The sequence below is a fragment of the Stegodyphus dumicola genome, chromosome 2, assembly GCF_044657685.1.
Source record: "Stegodyphus dumicola isolate Sdum_Otavi_A_Nest chromosome 2, ASM4465768v1".
NCBI classification, from domain to species: Eukaryota; Metazoa; Arthropoda; class Arachnida; order Araneae; family Eresidae; genus Stegodyphus; species Stegodyphus dumicola.
The window spans coordinates 4,288,818-4,310,337 of record NC_140769.1 but is presented as its reverse complement, the minus strand read 5'-3'; the positions used below and the strand labels follow the sequence as shown (position 1 = coordinate 4,310,337).

Sequence of the window (21,520 nt, the reverse complement as noted above, 5' to 3'; positions counted from 1 at the left end):
TTTGATTGCAAGTTTGAATCACTTGATTTGGTCTTGCTTATATCAAGGTGACTCATCACATTCTTTCAAAAGAAATCAGTTAAAATGAGATTTGTCAGTTAGCTAATTACAAGTCAAGATACGAGAAGCCAAATTCTCTGGTGTAACCGTAGAATCACGCACTGGTTGGCACATTTTTCAAAATCGCCAATTTGGTGCGCTTTCGTATCTTGTCTCCTAGAGTTGAAACCCCTCCTGAAGACATTATGCAAGACACGACATTTACTCCGCCGAAGAACAAAAAGTAACGAATTTTCGAAGGATTGTTTGAAATAGCTGCTATCTAATGCCATCTACACCAATCAGAAATTCTCAATTTAAAATACATACTGAGCTATGTGCGAAAATGCTCTGAAATTCGCGCTAAATAAATCAGAAATTCTCAATTTAAAATACATACTGAGCGTGCCCGAAAATGCTCCGAAATTCGTGCTCCTCAAGAAGCCTAAAATTGGCACGGATACCACAATTGGAGCACTTATTAATCTCATAAAAGCAGCAAATAAGTGGCCAATTCTGCATCTGACCCGAATAATTTCTTTTGTTTTTACTATAATAGAATTATGCCATTATGTTTTTTGACAGATGAAGAAAAATAGCTGTTTTTGCAACGGATGACCTACTGGGTTGCATCTATAACAACAGGGGACTTACCTTATTTTTGTCTTTGATTGTAAGTTTGAATCACTTGATTTAGTCTTGTTATATAAGGGTGACTCATATCATTCTTGCAAAAGAAATCAGTAAAAATGCCAAATTCTCTGGTGTAACTGCAACTGAAAAATCTGCAATACACTATCTTCATGTTTAACGTTTAAATAATCTAATAGTAGTATGTGGTAAAATGGTAGAAGCTATTTAGATGAAAATGCATAGCCAGTAGACGGCATAAAGAATATAAGACTTTGAAATGCAAAAGCATATCAAAAGTTGTCAAGGAAAAGTGCTGAGCTCCCCATTTGAAGAGAATTTGGTGTGCCACAATTGAAGAGAATCTGGAGTTCCACATTTGAATATAATATGTAAAATATATAATTAACATATGTCATTCAGAAGAAGCTGGGATGATCGCTACTAAAGCTTTAAAAATTATCAAACTAATAGAGAGGAAGAATAACGTTTATTTTTCTGAAAAACATCAAGAAGAAATTTCAGACTATTTCACCCAAAGAGCTCGTCCAGGACAAAATGTGGCCCCCTGAACAGCCACTTGCACAGGCAAGCAAGCTGCATGGCAAACACACCAGATTTATTTATTCACCTCTAGATAATTTCAGACTAAACTTAAAACTGATTTTAAATTCCCGTAAAAGCCTCGAAGAAAACTCTAATTTTTAAGTCACCAAAATTTTACAGGCTGAAAATTAAACATAAAATTAAGTTTGACCAACTGGAAGAATTTTCTCTTTTTTTGTTTTTATTACTTTCAGTCTTCCCTATGAATAAAAACAGAAATGCGTTTACAAAGACAATTTAAACACCTGGAACAAGTGAGTCACCCCAAGCGTGTGAGAAACAGAAATTTGATCCCTTCTAACTAGGAAGAACAACACAGAGGTAAAGTTACAACTGCCCTTACAAAAGGCCACCCAAAAGAATTACAGATGGCCTCCTCCATTTGAAAAACCCATTTATCCAAGATTTGCAACCTTCACACAGCAAAGCATCATTATTTTTTATTTTCACACTCAGTAAACAAAATCTCCTGCAACAACAGATATTTTTAAGAGCTCTTTCTCATCAAAAATGCTATTCACAAGCTGCCAAAAGAATCCATTTGGGGAGCACTGACCAAGTAATTCAATCCCTGCTTTCATCCAGATGTTCCAAAAGGCACCCAGTTTCCTGAGAAAAATCTAAGCATCGAAAATTAAATACAAAAACCTTTTAACTGCCCAAAATAAATATCTACTACATTAGTTTCAAACAATTTCAGTAAAATAAAAACCTTAATAGTAATTAATTAAATTACATTAGCACAATTAAAAGTTTGCAACACAACAATTATGAAGATAAGTAGGAAATTAAGTAACTAAAATTTAATTTTCTAAAATGCAGCAAATAAATAATATTTTAAAATATTGAAAAGTCTTATGTGTAACATAAAGGCATTTCAAAAACCATACACAAATTTTATTTAGTAGCTGCAAAATACTTATCTGATGAAGGTCTGCCTACTTGATTTTGCATTTTAATTAATCGATTCCTGTTTAAATTGCTTGTATTTCAGAAATATAAACAATCTATTTTATCATTTACTTGATGACTAATTTAGATTATTATTCATTAGTTTTAGAGAACTGCTAAGATAGGCCTGGTGGCGTAAATTTATGTAGTGGCTAGCACATCGCGCAGGACCACAGGTCTGGGGTTCGATCCTCGGGCTGGGCAAGGTCAACTCAGCCTTTCATCCCTTAATTTCCATCCCTTGGATCAATAAAATGAGTACCAAGTTCGCTTGGGGGCTAAACACTGGGGTTCCTGCGACAAGCTGACCACTTGTTCAAGCCATATGCTTATGCACCCTGCGGCCCCCGGTCAAGAAAGCAGATTTCGGGGCACTGCTGGCCTTGGCCCACTAGGACTGTTGCGCCACTGAGTTTAGAACTGCTAAGATTCTTTCACCTTTTTACATAATGTTTCTTTCTCTTCTTTAGAAAACGCACTGGCTAGCATTTCAAAAATATCTTTCTACCAGTCATTTTCAACTTAAAGCTCTTCTTCATTGTGTTACATATTGAAAATTTCATCTTTAACTTAGGTATTCATCCAAATTCTAATACTAGAGAATACTAGGGATAGTTTAACTCTAGCATTCCAAGAGTATGGTTTAAAACAGAGTTTCTTAAACTGTACGTGCGACACACATAGGGTTTGCATTGTATGTGCATTGAAGCAGTGGGTCGCTAAAAATTTTAACAGTTTTGATATTTCTTTACATTATTAGAATAATTTTACAATTAGCAAATATTTTTGCACAATGTATCTTAAAATAGGTAAAGATAATACAGACAAAAAAATAAATAAATAAAAAACGAAAACAGTTACTTATTTAAAATGTTCACATTGTTCTTTTTCTTAAAATTAGAAAATAAAGTTAATGACATAAAACTTCAATAGTATATTACAGTAAACAAGTGAAAAAATTGACAGTTTCACTGATACGTGTGTTGGATTTGTGCAATGCTTATGGGATCTCACAAAATTTTCCTAAATATTATGGGATTGTGGGGTCATGAGAAAAATCTCAGTAATAAAAAGGGGTCATGACTGATAAAAGTTAAAGAAGCCCTTGTCTAAACCATACTCTTAGAATTTCGTAATGCAAGTACACCAAGGCATCACAGAAGAATTATTAACACTTAGTAAACCTATTATCAGTTCTCGGAATAAAAGTTCAAATTCAACAATATCTAAATTAATAATCTGAGTTTTTAAAAATTTAATCAAATAAAACCAAAAAATTTTATTTATTGAAAATAAACCTCCAATAATCAGAGTTTATTTCTAATGTGTTCACAGGTTCATATATCTGACAAACCCCATGGATTTCCTAGGACTCAGTACATCAAATAGAAAGTTTATTACATAACATTTTTATTAAAGATTTTATTAAACATAAATTTTAAGATGGCTGTCTAGTCTGTTCTTTACAAATCCATAGTTAAATGAAATGCATATCTATTTCAACAGATGTGAATTATTAATTTAAATTACTTCCAATAATAATATACTTAAATAATAACTTTTAATCTATTTTTGTACATTGATTGGACAAGCATTGACGGTGAGAGGTACTTTTGCTACTCAAATGACACAAAATCTTCAATAAATTATTACTACTTATAATATTAGTTTGGTGCCAATTTATCTTTAATATGAATATTCTTCTAGACATTAAAAATATCTTATTACTCAAATAGTCAATAGTTAATTAAGATATTAAACATTGAATACAGTTTTCATTAATTATTCATTTAATATACTTTTGAGAAGCTGGTGGACCTTCTTGCACTTTAAAATTCATTTTAGGATGCACTCCCTTAAGATGTGTTCTCTGGCATACTATATAGTTCCGCAGCTTCAAGTTGAGCCATCTGTCTGTCCCCCAGTATCTTGTGAGGCTGCAACAGCCATCAAGATGGTAACAATCATATTTATTTATTCTTATGTGATCCTTGGCATAGCAAAACTCAGTTCCTCACACCAAAAATATAGTTCTTTCATCAGCAAGTTCTGAATACTGCAGCATTTCTCAGCAGTATAATGTTTTAGTAATCGTCGGCCCAGCACAGAAAATGGGTCACCATTCTTCCAACTAAAATTACAGTTCCTTCTGGAAAATATTGTTGAATTTTGTATATATTTATATAATTTTGATGAACTTGTATGTGAAATTTTAGTATCTGTTGTATAATGTAACATGAAAAGGCTGAACAGAGACAAAGCTTTGCTGTAAAAATAAGGCTACAGTGACAAGTCTATTTAACATTGAGGTAAATAATTCTCTCATTAAATTGGCGAGATGTCGCCAAGCTGGCAGTGGCTTTGGTAACTAATTTTTATAGCCATATTTGGCGAGGAAGCACCCAAAGTCACCAAATGTGGTGAGCATTTGACAACATTTTGGTCCAATTCCTATATAACTATGATTGGTACTGTAAATGATTCTTATGTGTACTGTAATCCTATTTGGCTGTTATATGTAACTATGTTATGCCTTCTAATAATTTCGAGAAATGGAAGGTACTATAGATTTCTTGGAAGCTAGGGAAAACTGTGTAAGCCCGAATATAGCATCAGTTCTCAGGTGTTAGTTCAGAGTTGATTTCGGAGTATTGAGATATCCGTGAGATCTTCACCTTTCAAATGCACTTTGCATTGTGTTGTGCTTAAAATTCTTAGTAGTTTCAAACTACTAAGTGTAATTACTGATTGTTCTGTGTGATACTGAGAAGAGCTGTACGAGTGCTTTTGTAGAAAACTATAGATTTGTAAAGTGTTTGTTTTGAGAAAATAATTTTATCAAGCTATCATGGATTCTGTGTGCGTTCTATCCATTACAAATCCGTGCGTACGCAGCAATACTTTTTGATACCATAGCATCTTGGAATTTGAATCCGATTGGGATCTCTTTTCTCATTTGCTGGAGATTATGAAAGTGAACTTACCATCCAAGACACTTATCACCATATGTGTAAAAATTAGGGGCCAATTAACTGAGGTGATAAGCCTCTCTGTTCTTTTTTTTTTCTTACCTTCCAAAATGTCAAAATCAGTTAAGTTTTTAAGAGATCTTAAGACAGTGTTTTCATCTTATGCAACTTCTGAGGAATATTGGTTCATGTACAGTGATGACATTTAGCTTAGCACTTAGCTCGCTGTTTAACCAACAGGAAGAGAGAAATAAACTACAAATATTTTTCTGAGAAGTGTAACCCGTCTTAAAAGTGTCAACTGTGTCTTTGTATGCATTTTGTGAAAATTTTTTAGAGCTGTTATATAGACAATTATAGGTAAACCAGAAAATTTATATTTTAGATAAAGCTAAAAAATTTTCAAATCTTCCCTTGATAAGAAACAAATATTCAGTGCATAAAAGAGCTGGTAATCTGAAGTATATTGCAGTCATTACTGACTTTTGACTATGGAAAAAATCACAAAAATGCTGTCCGTGGAACGAATTTACCAGTGTTCAATGACTTTATCGCTCGACAGCTGGTGGACCTTCTTGCACTTTAAAATTCATTTCAGGATGCTTAAAATGTGTTCTCTGACATACTAAATAGTTTCGGAGCTTCAAGTTAAGTCATCTGCCTTTCCCTCAATATCTTGTGAGGCTGCAACAGGCATCAAGATAGTAGCTATCATATTTATTTATTCTTATGTGATCTCTGCATAGAAAAACTTTGGATGGTATAAGTAGCAAAAAAGAGACCAAATTGAAAATTTCACATGCTTGCAGCTGTGCAGTATTTTCAGCTAGATTTTTTTCTATTTTTCTTCAATTAATAGAAAACAAAATTTTAAAGGATTTAATTCATGTGCAGAGACATGTGATTAAATAATAAATTCATAATGAATTTATGTTTATTTTCTCTTTTTTCAAAAAAGTCTGAATGAATTTCACAAATTAAATGAGTTTTGTCATGGTGATCAGCAACAGTATATATGTTGCTATACAGATCAGCACATACTTCGAACAGTTTGGAATTTAGCCTTACTATTTATTATTAATATACAGTAGTTACCCAGTTGGTCAAAACCCAGCTGTGTAACCTCATTTTAAATAAAGGTAAAAATTTGTTGTACTTCCATTCTCATTTATACTTTATTTATTTTTATTTAATTGCATTTATTTAAATTTTATTTATTCAACTTCCCTTTTCAAACAATGTGCAATTAATGTAACTTTTCTTAAAATACATCTCTAATCATTTCTCATCAACATCATTCTGTGCTTCTTTTCAAATAGTTGACTGTATCCAGTTAAAAAAAAAATTATTTATTCTTCTATATATTCTACTGAATCAGTAAGTATTGTCACAGTAATTTTGTATGATGCTGGTACTAAAATTTCAGCGATGATTCTGAGATACGAGCTTTGTTTTCACTAGTTTAATTAGAATGAAAAACTATAAATGTGTTAATGATATCTTCATGTGATGCTACATGGATATTAATTTGTTAATTGTATTTCAGTTATTTCTGTAATTTCAAGACATTTTTCATGAATGGGTGTGCTAATAATATTTACTTCATCCTATGTTATATTTGGATTATATGATCCTTTATATATTTAATTAAAAATATTCTGCTTTCATATGATCAGTCTGTATATGTTATTCTTTCAGTTAATTTCTGAATGTTGATCTTATAATTAGCATTTGGTTTCTTGTTCTCATCTCAGACATCCAAGATATGTTCTTTATTTTTTTATAATACAGTCAAAAGTCTTTTAATCCAGATGTCCATAATCCAGAATAATCTATAATCCAGACCTAAAAGCTAATGCGTTTATGCATGTGCATTTAATGTATAATGGACGGTATAAGCTAAGCTAAAATTATCTTATTATCTATTTCAGTTAATGTTGCAGATTGCATTGTTCCTTAATCTTCAAATTGGATCCGGCGTATTTTTTGCAGACTATTAGAGGAATTTTATAAAAGTAAGCTTGAACTTTCGATTATGTCAAATAGAATTTCCTATGCTGGAGCTGCCAAAAGATCTATGAAGCGAAAGCATGCTTTGATGTCAATCAAACAAAAAGTGGAATTGCTGCAAAAAAATGGATAAAGGCATGAAGAAAGTGACAGAGAGGTTAGTCAAAATGAAAAAATTTCGATTGACAAGTTTGTCGGTTTTCTCGGCACAGCAATTACAGGACTTGAACAGTGGAACTGAACAAGAAATCATGTCTGCAACTTAAATAGCATAAATAATGTTAAAGAGAAAGTAGTAGCACATAAAATGAAGCAACTTAAATAGCTTACATTGAAAGAAATGTTTAATGAAGTAAACAAATAAATATTAAGCTTTTTTTTTTTTGTAAATTTTGATACCCTTTAGATCATAATTGCTCTTTATTTCATAAATTGCGGTTTCATATTTTTAATTTTATAATTTCTGCATACCATCTTACCAGATATAAACTGATGATCTATAATCCGGAATTGTCGAAGTCCCGACGAGTCCGGATTAAAGACTTTTGACTGTATTATTTTGATGCAAATAACTTTACCTTTCTGTTAATAAGACACTAGTGACCGAATCACCAATTGTAATAGCATGTTTTCATCACATCATGAATAGCTATTCAATGTTTAATGTACACAGTGCTGAATTTATACAAATCTCTTGATTTTTTTCTAAGCAAACATTAGAAAATCGGACAAATTTGGCACCGAGTGTATTAAGTATTATATATACAGTATCAAGTCCGAAATCTGGATGTCCAGTATTCGGAATGATCCAATATATCTAGATTTCTGCACCATCAGTCCAGTTAGTTAACAAATATAAAAATAAAATAACAAGAAAATTCACCTCTTCACTTACAAAATCGAGGAATGGAGAATATAATGCTCAACAAAAGACATCAGGTGTACTGTAAATGCAGTTCTGCTACCAGGATGAGATTCCTAGAATATTGCTTTAAAGGAGTCATGCCATGCCCATTGATTTATTTATTACTGATGACCAGAATCCCATTTTTGGCCCTAATGTGGTTGTGAGGAGTTTAGCATTTTTATAGATGACATAAACAATAAAGAAAGCCCCAATGTTGCCATCTCTGTGTGCCATTTTACTAGATTTAAATTGATCTAAAATCCAGAAATTTCTGGAATCACCAAAGTTCCGGTCGTACTTTATGCTGTATTATATGATACGCTATTGCTATTACAAGCTCATTTTTTCCCATGAAATTTTGTGTATTGTTAGGGTTGTTGCCATCTAGTTGGACTTCAGTGTTTATGTTTTTCACTAAGTGTTGTCCTGTTAATAGAAAACTATCCCCCCAAAAATTAAATATTTTCTAATACTAGAAGATGAGTAAGGTAAAGTGATGTGTTATAGTATTAACATATTCGCTGCTAAGTTAGATATCCCAAACTCCACTAGAAGCTGACTAACATGGAAACGGACATCTCACCTCACACTGGTGCATGAGTGGCTTTTAAATGATACCATCGCATCGTGTACCAACGCATAATTAGCAGCATATATATTAAAGAAGTGTGGTGTGCATTGAAGTTGTGTGATGTTATAAAAATATTCTTAATAACATGAAGAAAAATTTATTTTCAGGTTACTAGCTCATGGTGATACAAGTGAACCTGAAGCAGATGCTGCCATTAATGTCCCAAGTGAGATTTATGACTTATTATTATTTGATTAAATGTACAACATTTGTTGTATTTTAAGATGTACTAGTTTATTATTTTTGTTAAGACTTATTTCTTTTTTATCATTTTTATGTTCATATATTGTGTACTTTTTGTTCTGAGCTACTTTAACATCATCATTTTATCAACATTGTATTTATTTTGTATATTATTATCAGACTTAAGGACAAGATATGTACATAAAGGTTTGTTGTAATTATGAAAATCATTAAACATGCAGATTGTATGTAAAGATTTTGTTTAATGGTGGACACTCATGTCATGAAAACTAAATAAAATAGATCAACTAATTAGAAACATAATTATTTCGGTACTTACATGTTATCACAACTGCTTTGGCAGGAGTTGCGAACTTTACAGAATGAGCCAGACTTTAGCAACTATGTTCATATCCATTTTTCAGACCACGATTCTTATAAAAATCCTTCATTCAAAAACAATGTCACCATTTTCGTATGAACTTTTTTATTGTATTCAATGTTACAGCAGTAAAATACGTGCTTGTTAAATTTGCTAGCAGTGGAAGAAACTCAGTAAAATTTCTTGGTAAAATTTCCACAGACAAAGAAAAATTTGCCACGAAATCACTAAAGGGAATAATGAGGAGATGCATTTGATTGATAGCCATGTTGCTGAGGTATGCACAGTGCCAAGGAAGTGCTGTTATCTGATTATTTTTTTAAGTGAAAACAGATCACTGTGTACTTGGGAATTACAGAAAATCACAGATGCATTGGAGATGAATGTGTTTTATTTGTTTTTTAATATGTCACATAATCTTTATTTAACATTTAAAATTTGTATTTTAAATTGTTAAAGTGTGTTGACTTTTCATATTTTGATAATGTTTGCCAGCTTAAATAAATATCAGTAGGTTGAGAATACTTTTTTAAAAAGTTGCAAAAATCATCAACTTGCGCCCAATAAATAACTTATGCTCATTAGTCTGTAAAGAATCATCAAATAATGCCAAGGTGGTTGTGCTAGTATGTACATTAAGGTGGTAGTACTATTTTTTAGATAATTTACCTGATTTTTAGCTACTATAATAAACTCGGGAACAATGGACTGTATCACACTTTTATTCTCATTAATTTACATTTTTCATGGCCACTCGAAGCCACGAATTCTCTCACACACTCTTAGCTCACAATCTCATGTCACAAACTCTAAGAGCTCAAAAGCGCATGCGCAGACGCTAGTAACTAAGATGCATGCGCAGGCACAACATACCGCCCGCCTTGACATGATGTAATCATTCAAAATTGTAAATATTACAATAAAATTTTACACAGTGTCACAATATAAAAGCAGGTAAATAATTGTAAACATCAAATAATAACATCAAACTACTATAATAAGAAAATACAATAATTAGTTACAAACATACTTTTTGTTTAATTTGGCATAGGTAAAACACAAACTTTATTAATTGATCTCTTAAAGATAAGGCTTTTCATTTTCACTGCAACTACTCTAACCTTATTGTATTTACCTAAGTATATCTGTGCGATTCTGCCAAGAGGCCTGTTTCATATAGGAAAGAACATTATCATTCTTTAAAATTACCATAGTTCCAACCTTGACATTGCCTTTTTCAAAGAACCATTTAGTTCTTCCTTGCATTGCACTCAAATAGTTGTTTCTCCAATACTTCCATATTGTTTGCACTATTTTAGTCAATTTTTGCCAGCTCTTTAATCTATTATCGTTAACGTTTAAAATATTAGGTTCTGCCATAGACGTGATAGGTCTGCCTATCAGGAAATGGCCTGATGATATCAAAATCCTCTGATTCAGATGATAAGGGATGCAAGGGCCTAGAATTCAAAATGCCTTCAATTTGAACAATTACTGTAAGAAACTCCTCATAGGTTAGTTTCAAATTGCCTACTATGTGTTTCAAATGAAACTTAACAGGTTTGACACCTGCCTCCCAAAGATCTCCATGATTGAGAGCCCTAGGGGAAATGAAAAACTAATCAATACTCTCACTCGATAAATAATTACCTAATTTGTCATCTGGTTTGCTGACTAGCCTATTCAATTTCTTTAATTCTGCATTACTACCAACAAAATTGGTTGCATTATCCGAAAATATGTGTGCACACTTGCCTCTCCTGCTGAAAAAATGCTTTAAGGTTATAATAAATGCTTGACAAGACAGGTCTGTTACGAATTCAAGATGGCAAGCTTTGGTAACAAAACAAACGAAAATGCACACATACACCTTGTTAAGGCGATCTTTTCTCTGATGTGCGTATTTTATAAAATAAGGATAAAAAAAATCAAATCCAACACAATTGAATGGAAAATTTGGGCTGACTCTTTCTTGAGGGAATTGACCCATAAGTTGTTGACAGGGCACTGATTTTGCTTTGAAACATGCGACATACTCATGTACTATTTTTCTACAAGTGTTGCGTCCGTTTAAGGGCCAAAACCCTAGTCTAACAATAGACAGTAAGCCTTGTGGGCCACTATGCATGTATTTCTTATGAAACATCACAGTAATTAGATTAGTCAACTTATGATTCTTTGGTAAGATTGTTGGAAATTTTCTATCGAAATTCAACTTACAATTAGCTAATCTGCCTCGAACTCATAAAATTCCATATTGATCTAAAAATGGAAAAATACTTCTTACCTTGCTATCTGGAGGTATCTTACCCTCCCTTTCAAGGCTTGATATTTCTTTTTTAAATTCACTGTCTTGAATTAGCTTAATCAGTTTAAGTTCAGCTAATTTTAATTCATAGCTCTGAAGAGGACCTGAAACCTTGTCCTTCCCTTTGCAGTTGTTCACAAACCTAAAAATAAAACTTAAAACACAAATAATTTTAGAGTTATTACTTAAATTTAAGAAATCCTCAATGAAAGGGTTAGCTTTAACATTAAGAAAAATATTAGAGTTACTAAGGATTTTAAGTTCGTGTGGAAAGTTCTTCACAATGACTTCCACCGGAATCTCTTTATTCGGATTATTGTCGTTTCTCAGGAACAGAGAGCCTTTCTACCACATATAATTTTGTAGAAGTTTACTGGGGTCCAAACCTCGGGATATAAGATCACTTGGATTCTCCTTTGATGACACGATGTCACTGATGACCATTAGTGTCAACTCTTGAATTGTCACTCGATTTGCAACAAACGTCTTCAACTGATAAGGCTCTTTTGTATCCACAAAAGCACGATCATGGAGTCACTCCACAGATACACTTTGTTCACAGGAATCTCTGATGCAGATATTACTCTAACCACTAACCTTGCAAGTAGGACTGCAGCACAAAGCTCTAGTCTCGAAATAGTAACTCATTTAATAGGCGAGACTCTGGATTTACTCGTCACTAACCTTGTCTTCACTTCTCCATCTCTTGAACGGGACTTGCAATATATGGCTGCTCCGTATGCTACATCAGAGGCATCTGCAAATCCATGAACTTTCACGTGGTCTACTTCTGCAATAGGAATAAACCTTTCAACTTCTGTTTTACTTAAAACTACAAATTCATTAGAGAACTTCTTCCATTCATCAGCTTCCTTTTTTGGTAGTCATCCCAATTCAGCTTTAACACCACAACCGTTGGAGGAATATTTTGGCTTTACTTATGATTGGCCCTAGTAAACCAATCAGTTCAAACAATCTTGAAATTGTGGACAATATCTGTCGGTTGGTAACAACTGTTTCATTATCAAGTTTCAGTCTAAAACAGAAATAGTCTCTTCTAGACCTCCAGGACACTCCAAGTGTTGTAGATTCTTCTTCATTAGGAAAGAGATAGGAGTAATCTTCTTTCGCAAGTTCAGCATGATTACTACACCACTTGTGCAATGTCATTTTTCCACTCTTCAGTATTGCAGTTAACTGGGAATTAAGCTCCTTAGCTGTACTCGAAGATTCCGCTCCACTAAGCACATCATCCATGTAAAAATTTTTAAGTAAGACTGGCGCAGCTAATGGAAATTGTGAACCTTCATCAATCGACAATTGTTTAAGAGTTCTCATAGCTAAGTATGGCTCATTAACTGTACCATAGGTCACAGTATTTAGCTCGTAGATTTTCACAGGTGCATCACTTTCTTTCTTCCATAGGATTCACTGCAAGCATCTCTGTTCAGGGTTAGTTTCAATCATTCTATACATTCTTCTATTATCTGCCGTAAATGCGAATGGGTACTTTCTAAATCTAAGCATGATTGAAAAGAGATCATCTTGAATAACCCCTCCATTACTTCATTACGTTGTAAAATTCCATTTGGTGTTAAACATGATGCATTAAACACTGTTCTCAATTTTTTTTTTTTTTCTTTTTCTTTTCTTTTCTTTTTTTTTTTTTTTTTTTGTTCCCAGGTCGTTATATCCCATGATGTGGCATATAGTACACTAGCCTAGGCTTTTTTTTCTCTTTAACCTCAGTCATATGCCCTAGCTCTTCATATTCCTTTAAAAAATCCTGATACAGACTTAAATATTCAGAGTCTTTAACTAATCTTTTCCATAGGGAATTTAATCTCTCAAGGGAAAAATCTTTCGAATTTCCTAAGCAAATAGGATCTTCCTTTAGTGGCATTGTTACAATGTATCTCCCTTCTTCATTCTGCTTATGAGTTTGCACATAATGTTCTTCACATATTGCTGTCTCTTTATTTTTTGGAATCGCTGTTTCGGCATTCCCTATTTCCCAAAATTTTCTCATTGTTTGTTCTAAGTTATCAGATGTTTTCATTAACCCACAATAAACGTGGCTCTGTTCTTCTGAAGTAATGCTTTCCGACACAATAAACCCGAACATGCTGTTTTGTAAAACAAGACTCGAGTTTTCATAGCAAATTTGTTCAGACTTTAATATTTAAAAAAAAAAAAAAAAAAAAAAAAAAAACTCAGCTCCTAAAAGCATCTCTATACATTCTGGAAGATTAAAATTCTCATCGGCTAATTTTATGTTATAAAAATCCTGCATTTTAATATCAATTTTCCTTGAAGGAATCAAATCTTGCATAATTTTTAGTACTACTAATAAGTCTAAATATCTCGCATAACTTTTTTCTTTATTGCTAATGCATGCTAAAATTCTTTTTCGAGTTGTAAATAAGGAATCATTTAATCTGGAAATCACGATGTTTACCTTCTCAGAGTAAAAGTCGAATTTATTCGCACAGTCTCCGCTTATAAACGAAGTACTGCCGTCATCAAGTAATGTTTTAACTGGATGTAGCTTACCCATACCATCATTAATAAAGCAAATAGCCGTGCTAAGAATGTTTTTGGTTTTGTTTACACTATTCATTGTAAGCAGAGAATATGTATAGCAAAAAGTATGACGCTAGGGGAAAAAGCATACTGGAACTGCTTGCTGTCTCATTTTTATTTTTTTTCATTCTCTTTCGATGATTTATTTACTACTGGAAAATGCAGTGTCACGTGATGTCTTTTCCCACAAAAAGAACACGAAAACTTCGATTTGCAGTTTTTAACAGAATGATTTAATGAATAATAATTTTTTTGGCAAAAAATGATTTTCCTAACAAAGAACACACTTTAAAGCTTTTATATCGGCAAGGAATACCTTTGAAACATTTTTTGATGTTTTGTAATTGTTGCGAGATTTTTGAAAGCTGTTTACACTTTTGGTAAGGGATTTTCCGCGAGATGTGAAAAATAAATCTGCTTCCTTTGCCATTTGTTGAGGCGGAAACCAGCTTTCAGCTTGCCTTACAGAAAGATCATAAGATTGTTTCTCGATCTAATGTCTCAAACAATTTGTCTGATATTAATTGCTTCAAAGTTTCAAAATCAGACACTTTCCTCAATTTTAAGTAATATTCAGAATTTGTCGTTAATCGCGACATGAACTGCACATGTGACTCATTTAGGTCTTGAGCCCTTTTAAAATTCTCCAAAACAATTTATAGTGTATGTTTGAATTCTTTTAGAACAATAGCTTTTACTTTTTCATAGTCACTTATCTCCTCATCTCTAATGTACACGATAACGTTCGAAGCCCATTCCCGTAACAAGTTTAACAATATTTCCGCTTTAGATTTCTCAGGAACATTTTTTGTCGTGAAACTCTTTCTAAAGACGAGAAAATGTAACTCCAGTTTTCAGATTTACTCGGAACCTTCAGTGTTAGTGTTCTTATACTTTTAATAAGGGAATCTAAGGCATCGGAACCTTCTCCTTTAGTTTTGTTTTGATAATTATTATCACTTTTGCTTTTAGCTCGCAGTCGAGAAATTTCCAGTTCTGTTTTAGATCTCTCCAATTTAATTTGTTCTAACTGTAATACTTTAGCTTCTTCAGCTTTACGATGCTCTGCTATGGAATTACCCAACTCTATTACCGAATTTGGATCGGATTTAAAAGCTTCACTACGCTTAATCACTAAATTTAAATCTGTAACCGTTATCTTTTCACTTAATTGTATATTCAGTTCTAAAGCTAATAGCTTATCACTTAATTCTATATTCAGTTCTAAAGCTAATAGCTAAAATCTTCTTTAAGTGCACCTTTTATCAACATTATACTCTTAATACAATAACACAAGATAATAAGTAATTGTTCTCAAATACTTAAACACAGTATATAAATACTATAAATTTTCTCAAAACTCTTACACAGTATCTCTAAATAATAAAATGGCACTTTATTTTTAAATCGAAACTGCTGACTTACTCGTTACTTGTAAATAACTCATAATCCATAGATCTCTGGCCCAGGACGGACCACGATGTTTTGTACAGGCACTATACTATAATATACTTGGGAACAATGGACTGCATTATATCACACTTTTATTCTCATTAATTTATATCTTTTATTACCACTCGAAGCCACAAATTCTCTCACATGCTCTTAACTCACAAACTCTTAAGAGCTCAAAAGTGAATGCGCAAACGCTAGTAATTAAGATGCGTGCGCAGGTGCAACAACTAAGTACCTTTTTTTTTACATGAAGAACATCAAATCAATATTCAATTTCTAAGCATGTTATATTCAGCATCTGTTCAATGATGGTAAGAGTACAAGCAGTTCTTTTCTGGAAAATTACACTTGATCTTAATGCAACCTCAGAAAAGTAAATCAAGAGGTGTAATGTGTGATGATCTTGCTGGCCACAATACTTATCTACCTATGAATGTTATATATAAGAGCTGTTAAGTACATAATCAACAGTATAATGGTGCATTATGTTGCTTTAAATTTGTGGTTGAACATCTTGCAATTGTGATGAAATGTAAAGCTGTGTATCCAAGTAATTAAGATTTAATGAAATTTAATTATTATTATTTTCTCCCTCCTTCCGGCATGCCTTCCTGGTGTAACGGTAGTATACTTGAGGCATATTCGAGAAGTCCAAGTTCAATTCCTGGCAAGGGCATTGCTCATTTTTCATATACTCTTAATTCAAAATAATTTAATGTCTCTACAAATAGTGAAATCAGTAAAAACAAAGAAACATTAATTTTGTTTAACATTATTCTGCACCATACGTAGATGTTAGGACTACTCCTATATTACAGTATAGTCCAAGATCCAGACTCGTTGGAACTTTGGTAATTCCAAATTTAGGGTTTTTCTCGATATTATACCATTGATTTAAATCTAGTAAAATGACAAGTAGAAATGATGATATTAACAATATGAAACAGTGATTTATGAAAAAAATGAAGCATATATGATCTTAAAGGAATCAAAATTTACCGCCCCCCTGAAAAAAAAGGCTGAATGTTTATTTCTTTCAGTGGGAGCTGTTTAATTTGCTATATTTTTTTGTGCTTTCTCTTTAATTCTAAAGATAGACATAATTTCTTGGTCCCCCCAAAATTTCCCTTTGCTGTTTTAGCATGGAATGCATGGTACAGCTAAAACAAAACCGAGAAAGACAGAAGGAATGAAGAAAAAACTGGCATGTGTATATGTGGAGATTCCAGAATCCCTTAAGTGTTTAGGGCATCTAATGATCTTAATCCAGCCTTGGGTCCTGTGCAGTTCTAAAATTCTGTGGTTAATTGCATCCCTAAATTCCAAAAATTGTGCCACTCTTAAATTTTGTGTCCTAGTGCCTTCCTTAAATTTTAAAGATCTTGCTATTGCTAAATTCTGCAGCTCTGGCACTAGTCCTGGGCTTATCTAAATAACAAATCAATTATTCTCATTTCAGACATCACTAAATTTAATCTTTTGGCCTATGAGTTTCTTTTACAGAATCTGTTCTTATACATGGAAATAAATTTTTGTTAAATTTTTCCTTGTCAACACACACTTCACAGCAGAGTTAGCTGAGATCTGCTATTATCACCAAGAATGTTATAAAAGGTCTATGCTCTTATGTATTACTAATATTTAAAAAAAAAAAAAAAAAAAAAAAAAAAAATTTCGACATCACTGTGTGAGGCATGAGTTGAAATAGTATAAATGCAGTATATTGAAAATAAGTGATGATGAAAGTAAAAAATAATAAATAATGATTTGCCAGATTTGACATCTGTGCCAAAATGAAGTTAAGAATCGAGACTGCCCATATTTTATTACGAAAAAATATCAAATGTCTTTAAAAAGGGGGGGATGCTGTTGATGCATAGGTCCGGATGTCTGGATTGACTATTTTGTGTGGACGTCTGACTTTATATGGCTTTTCTGTGAGCCTTGTGTAGGCACTGCATGTATGTACATTCACTGAAATGTGAAATGTTGATTCAGAAATCTTTGGCCTGAAAACATTCAATTTATACTTAATAAATAATTTACATGCACAATTAACACATAATTTTAAAATAATAGTTAAAAGTTGAAATTATTGTCTAACTTAAGATGTTCATCCTTTACTGGACTTTAAAATTTGAATTTTAAAGTTTTGTGTAAATATAGGTTGTTTTCCCCCGTATCATTATCAATAGAATTTCAATTATGTAGATTTGTTTTCTTTTTAGTTCAGTAAAATTCAGCTTTTTGGTAATTATGTGTCTTTATTTTTTTCAGTAACTTAAATATAATACAGTGGAATATATTTTATTATTTAAGTAAAAAATAATATTTTATGTTGGTAAAAAAGTCTGAATTTTAATTCAATAATAGTAAATTGGGCCTTTTTTTTAAACTCAAAGATTTCTTCTAATAATTTAACATTTAAAGAGGGAATTTACTTGTAATTTTAGGGTCTTAAAATAATAAGAATAAGGATAAATTCTTCAACCTTGCAAATGTACAGGTGGCTGAAACACCAGAATTTCATCCTTGATCATACAGGTATAGCCCCACTGCATTCCCTTTGCATCTCTGTCGTAATTTTGATTGCTCTAAGTAATGGCTGAGGCTCTTCCACCCATCTTCTCCTACCACCAAACCTCTTGTGAGGATATTCAACTTGCCATTATTTTAGTGTGTTCATGCCACAGACATTATTTATTTACAAACGTTCATGCCTTCTCTGGATTTCGAACATGGGTCTATCAGTTCGGCTGCCAGCATCACTAACTGCTATACTGATTAGGATAGGATAGCATATATGGAATAGCTGGCAATTCCTTAATTGAGCATATTCTTCCTTTGATGACATTAACAGCATGTTCTTCCTTGGCTGGCTACGCTCACCAACTGAAGGCATCTGATCCGTAGCTGCCAGATATTGGTGTGACAATGACCAGAAGGAACTACAACAATGTTCTCTGGCAATAAATTTAAGCCTTATGAGCTTAATACCTCAAAACTATCATCCAAAGTATATTTCATTGTTTGCTTTCCCATATAGCAAAAGTTATTTATTGCTCATTGAAGGTCTGTGCAATAACTGATATTAGCACATTCTGCATGTTTGAGCTATCTGAAAAATAATTATAAGATCTATCTGAAATTAAAATAATTTCTTTATTGAATTATAAGGTAAACTTAATGTGAATTTGTTGGTTTTTTTCTCCTTTGTGGTATTGCAGTTTTAATGACTTAAGTATATAGGGTACAATTTGGTTAGAGCAACATCAGTTAAAAATGTGCCCCCCTTTTCTATTTTGTTTTCTGCCAGTTGTCATCAAGTATAACATTATGAAATAATAGAGTTCAAAAGAGAGGAAAATTATTACTTAAGAACAAAGTAAAAAAAAGTAATTTACCCCCTTTCTTTTCTACATTTTTCTTAATCAAGAATATTCTATGTATAAGTAAAACATAACAAAAAAAATTTTCAATCTAAACAGGTGGCATCAAATTATCAATAGCACTCAATATTGCAGAAAAAACTTCAGTTTTTGATTATAACCGATGCCACATAAATTCTATCAAAGATGAGTCTAAATGGTGGCGAGCAGTGCCCCGCTGCATTTAATTCACCGTTTAGCACTGCCCCTTAATTGCTCCGCAGTGCAAGTATGGCATCCAGTTTCAGGGTCTACAAAATTATAAATAATTCGCATTGAAATGCTGATAGCCAGCATTTCTGTTTCTTGTATCCTTTCCAGCAATCTGAAAATTTAATGCTGCAATCCATAATTATGCATAACATATGTTATTGTGTATGTAAATTGATATCTGTTTTTAGTACTGAAAACGAATTAAAATGTGTGAACAATTTAGAAATCCGCTTTGTGTTTCTTTTGTAAGCTGGTAACCACAATTTTCAAATGCCAGTGTAAAATCCTTTTATAATTATGTGTTTGATATAAAAAAGTGTTTATTTTATTTATTTTTTCCCTTTTTCCCAATTAGAATATTTTGCTTGCAATATTTGTGTGACATTTAGAAATTTATCATGACATTAAAATTTAAACCAATGAATTAATTTAAGGTGAGAATGCTGATGAAGAGGAAGTGGAGGGTAATGGGGAAAAAATTCAGAATTTGAGCGAAGAAATAATAGCTGAAGCAAAATCTATTAAATGTGACGAGTAAGTTAACTTTTTATAAAAGAAAAAGTTTTGCTTTGCTCAAAATCTAATGCAATGAATAAATTTTATAAAAAAAGTCTTTTTAAATTTTTTTTTAAATTCTAATTTTGCAGTATTTTTTTAAACTGGCTCTAGAACTCCAATCCTTTCTGAATCCGGTAATCTAGTTAACACATAAGCTGATTTTTTTTTAAATTACTGTTTGTAAATTTTGTAAGTGAAATGGCTATCATGAACTTTCTAAAAGAGGTTATATGTTATTTTTAAAAATAATCTATATTGTGAACATGGATTCATTATAAGAAAAATTAAGGCTTGGTGTTATTTCATATTATGAATCTCAATGTGTTGGTTTTTCACCTTCTACTGGTCAAGTGAGTAACCAAGTAACAAATTCTACCAAGTGAATAAGAACAAATGAGTGTCCCCACAACATGCTTTTACTTTTTTTTACAATCAATGATGTCTTTCTGTCTGCATATCTCTATGTGTGTGGCAGTTTCATCGCCCACGATAACTGTTATCTGAAAATCCCAACAAATTCTGTTTTCCATATTTAAGCTTTCTGTATTCATATAGAGTTTATTAGGTTTTTGCTAAAATTGATAAACAGGGCGTAATACCTGAACATAACAAAAGTTTTTTGCCAAAAAACGTTCTTAATAAAGTTTAGTGCGGATAGTAATCACCACCCAAAATCTTATACTGAGTAGAGGAATTGTGTGATTGATCTAAAACCAAGTTAAATCAATAAACTCATATTTTTAAGGTCAGTTAACTCAAGCAAAATTCAAATTCATACTTATTAAATCAATAACCTGAAAACAAAGAGGAATAAATCTTCCCTGGTACTTGATGTAATGAGAATGCTATCTCTAAAAAAATAATACCACTTCTTCAAAACACAAAAGCTAAATACTCAGTCAGGTTCATAATTTTCTCCAGAGATAGTAATAATTTCCATAAATTCAATCTCACAATCATCAGAGAAGAAATATTCATACATATCAATCAATCAATCCTTCATGAAATAATAAAATTCAATGAGTTTAAATAATTTCTCAGCAGCTTCAAATAACCAAATAATTCACCAGTAATCGTCCAATATAGCTAGTTGTAATGAAAGCTTTCTGCCAAAAAATGTTCTTAATAAAGTTAGGGAGGAAAAAAAAAAAAAAAAAAAAAAAAAAAAAACATGAAAGCAGTACTTTTAGTAATCATCATCCAAATCTTTGATTTTCTGCTAACGTTTTGGTAGTTTTTCAAAGCCTTCGGCCAAGAAACTTGGTGGCTCTGAGTCCAAAAAACAGATCCTCATTTCGGACGCCCTCTGCAGAATGAAAGATAGCACCAACAAGATGTAGGTGCAGGTGAGAAAAAAAGGTAGAAGTACGAAGGGGCAATGTTGAGCCTTTATGCGGGGGGGGTATAGCAAAAAAGCTCATTTGAGTTCGTGCAGAGTACAGCTGATGCATGCAGACACATGTGATCTTGCGTTATCTTGATGTGAAACATTGCCTTTTTGTGCCAGAACTCAGTTTGATGTTTTCCTTGATAGCAGTGTCAAGACGGACTAGCATCTTGCTGTACACCTTATTCTCAAGGGTTTTACCTTTTTACAGATACTCTTTGTGGATAATAACCATGGCAGTCCCACCAGATACAAAGCATGATCTTTTTGTTAGTCAAAT

The 21,520-nt window shown here is 32.4% G+C and overlaps 1 protein-coding gene across 1 annotated transcript in view; it reads left to right on the top strand.

Annotated features, from left to right (window-relative positions):
* LOC118195646 (UBX domain-containing protein 1) overlaps positions 1-21,520 on the top strand; it is a 100,374-nt gene that overhangs the window by 13,799 nt on the left and 65,055 nt on the right. Inside the window, exons 3-4 of the mRNA XM_085810391.1 lie at positions 8,851-8,909; positions 19,730-19,829. Of these exons, the coding sequence (XP_085666517.1) occupies positions 8,851-8,909; positions 19,730-19,829 (159 nt within the window). The remainder of the gene's footprint in view (positions 1-8,850; positions 8,910-19,729; positions 19,830-21,520) is intronic.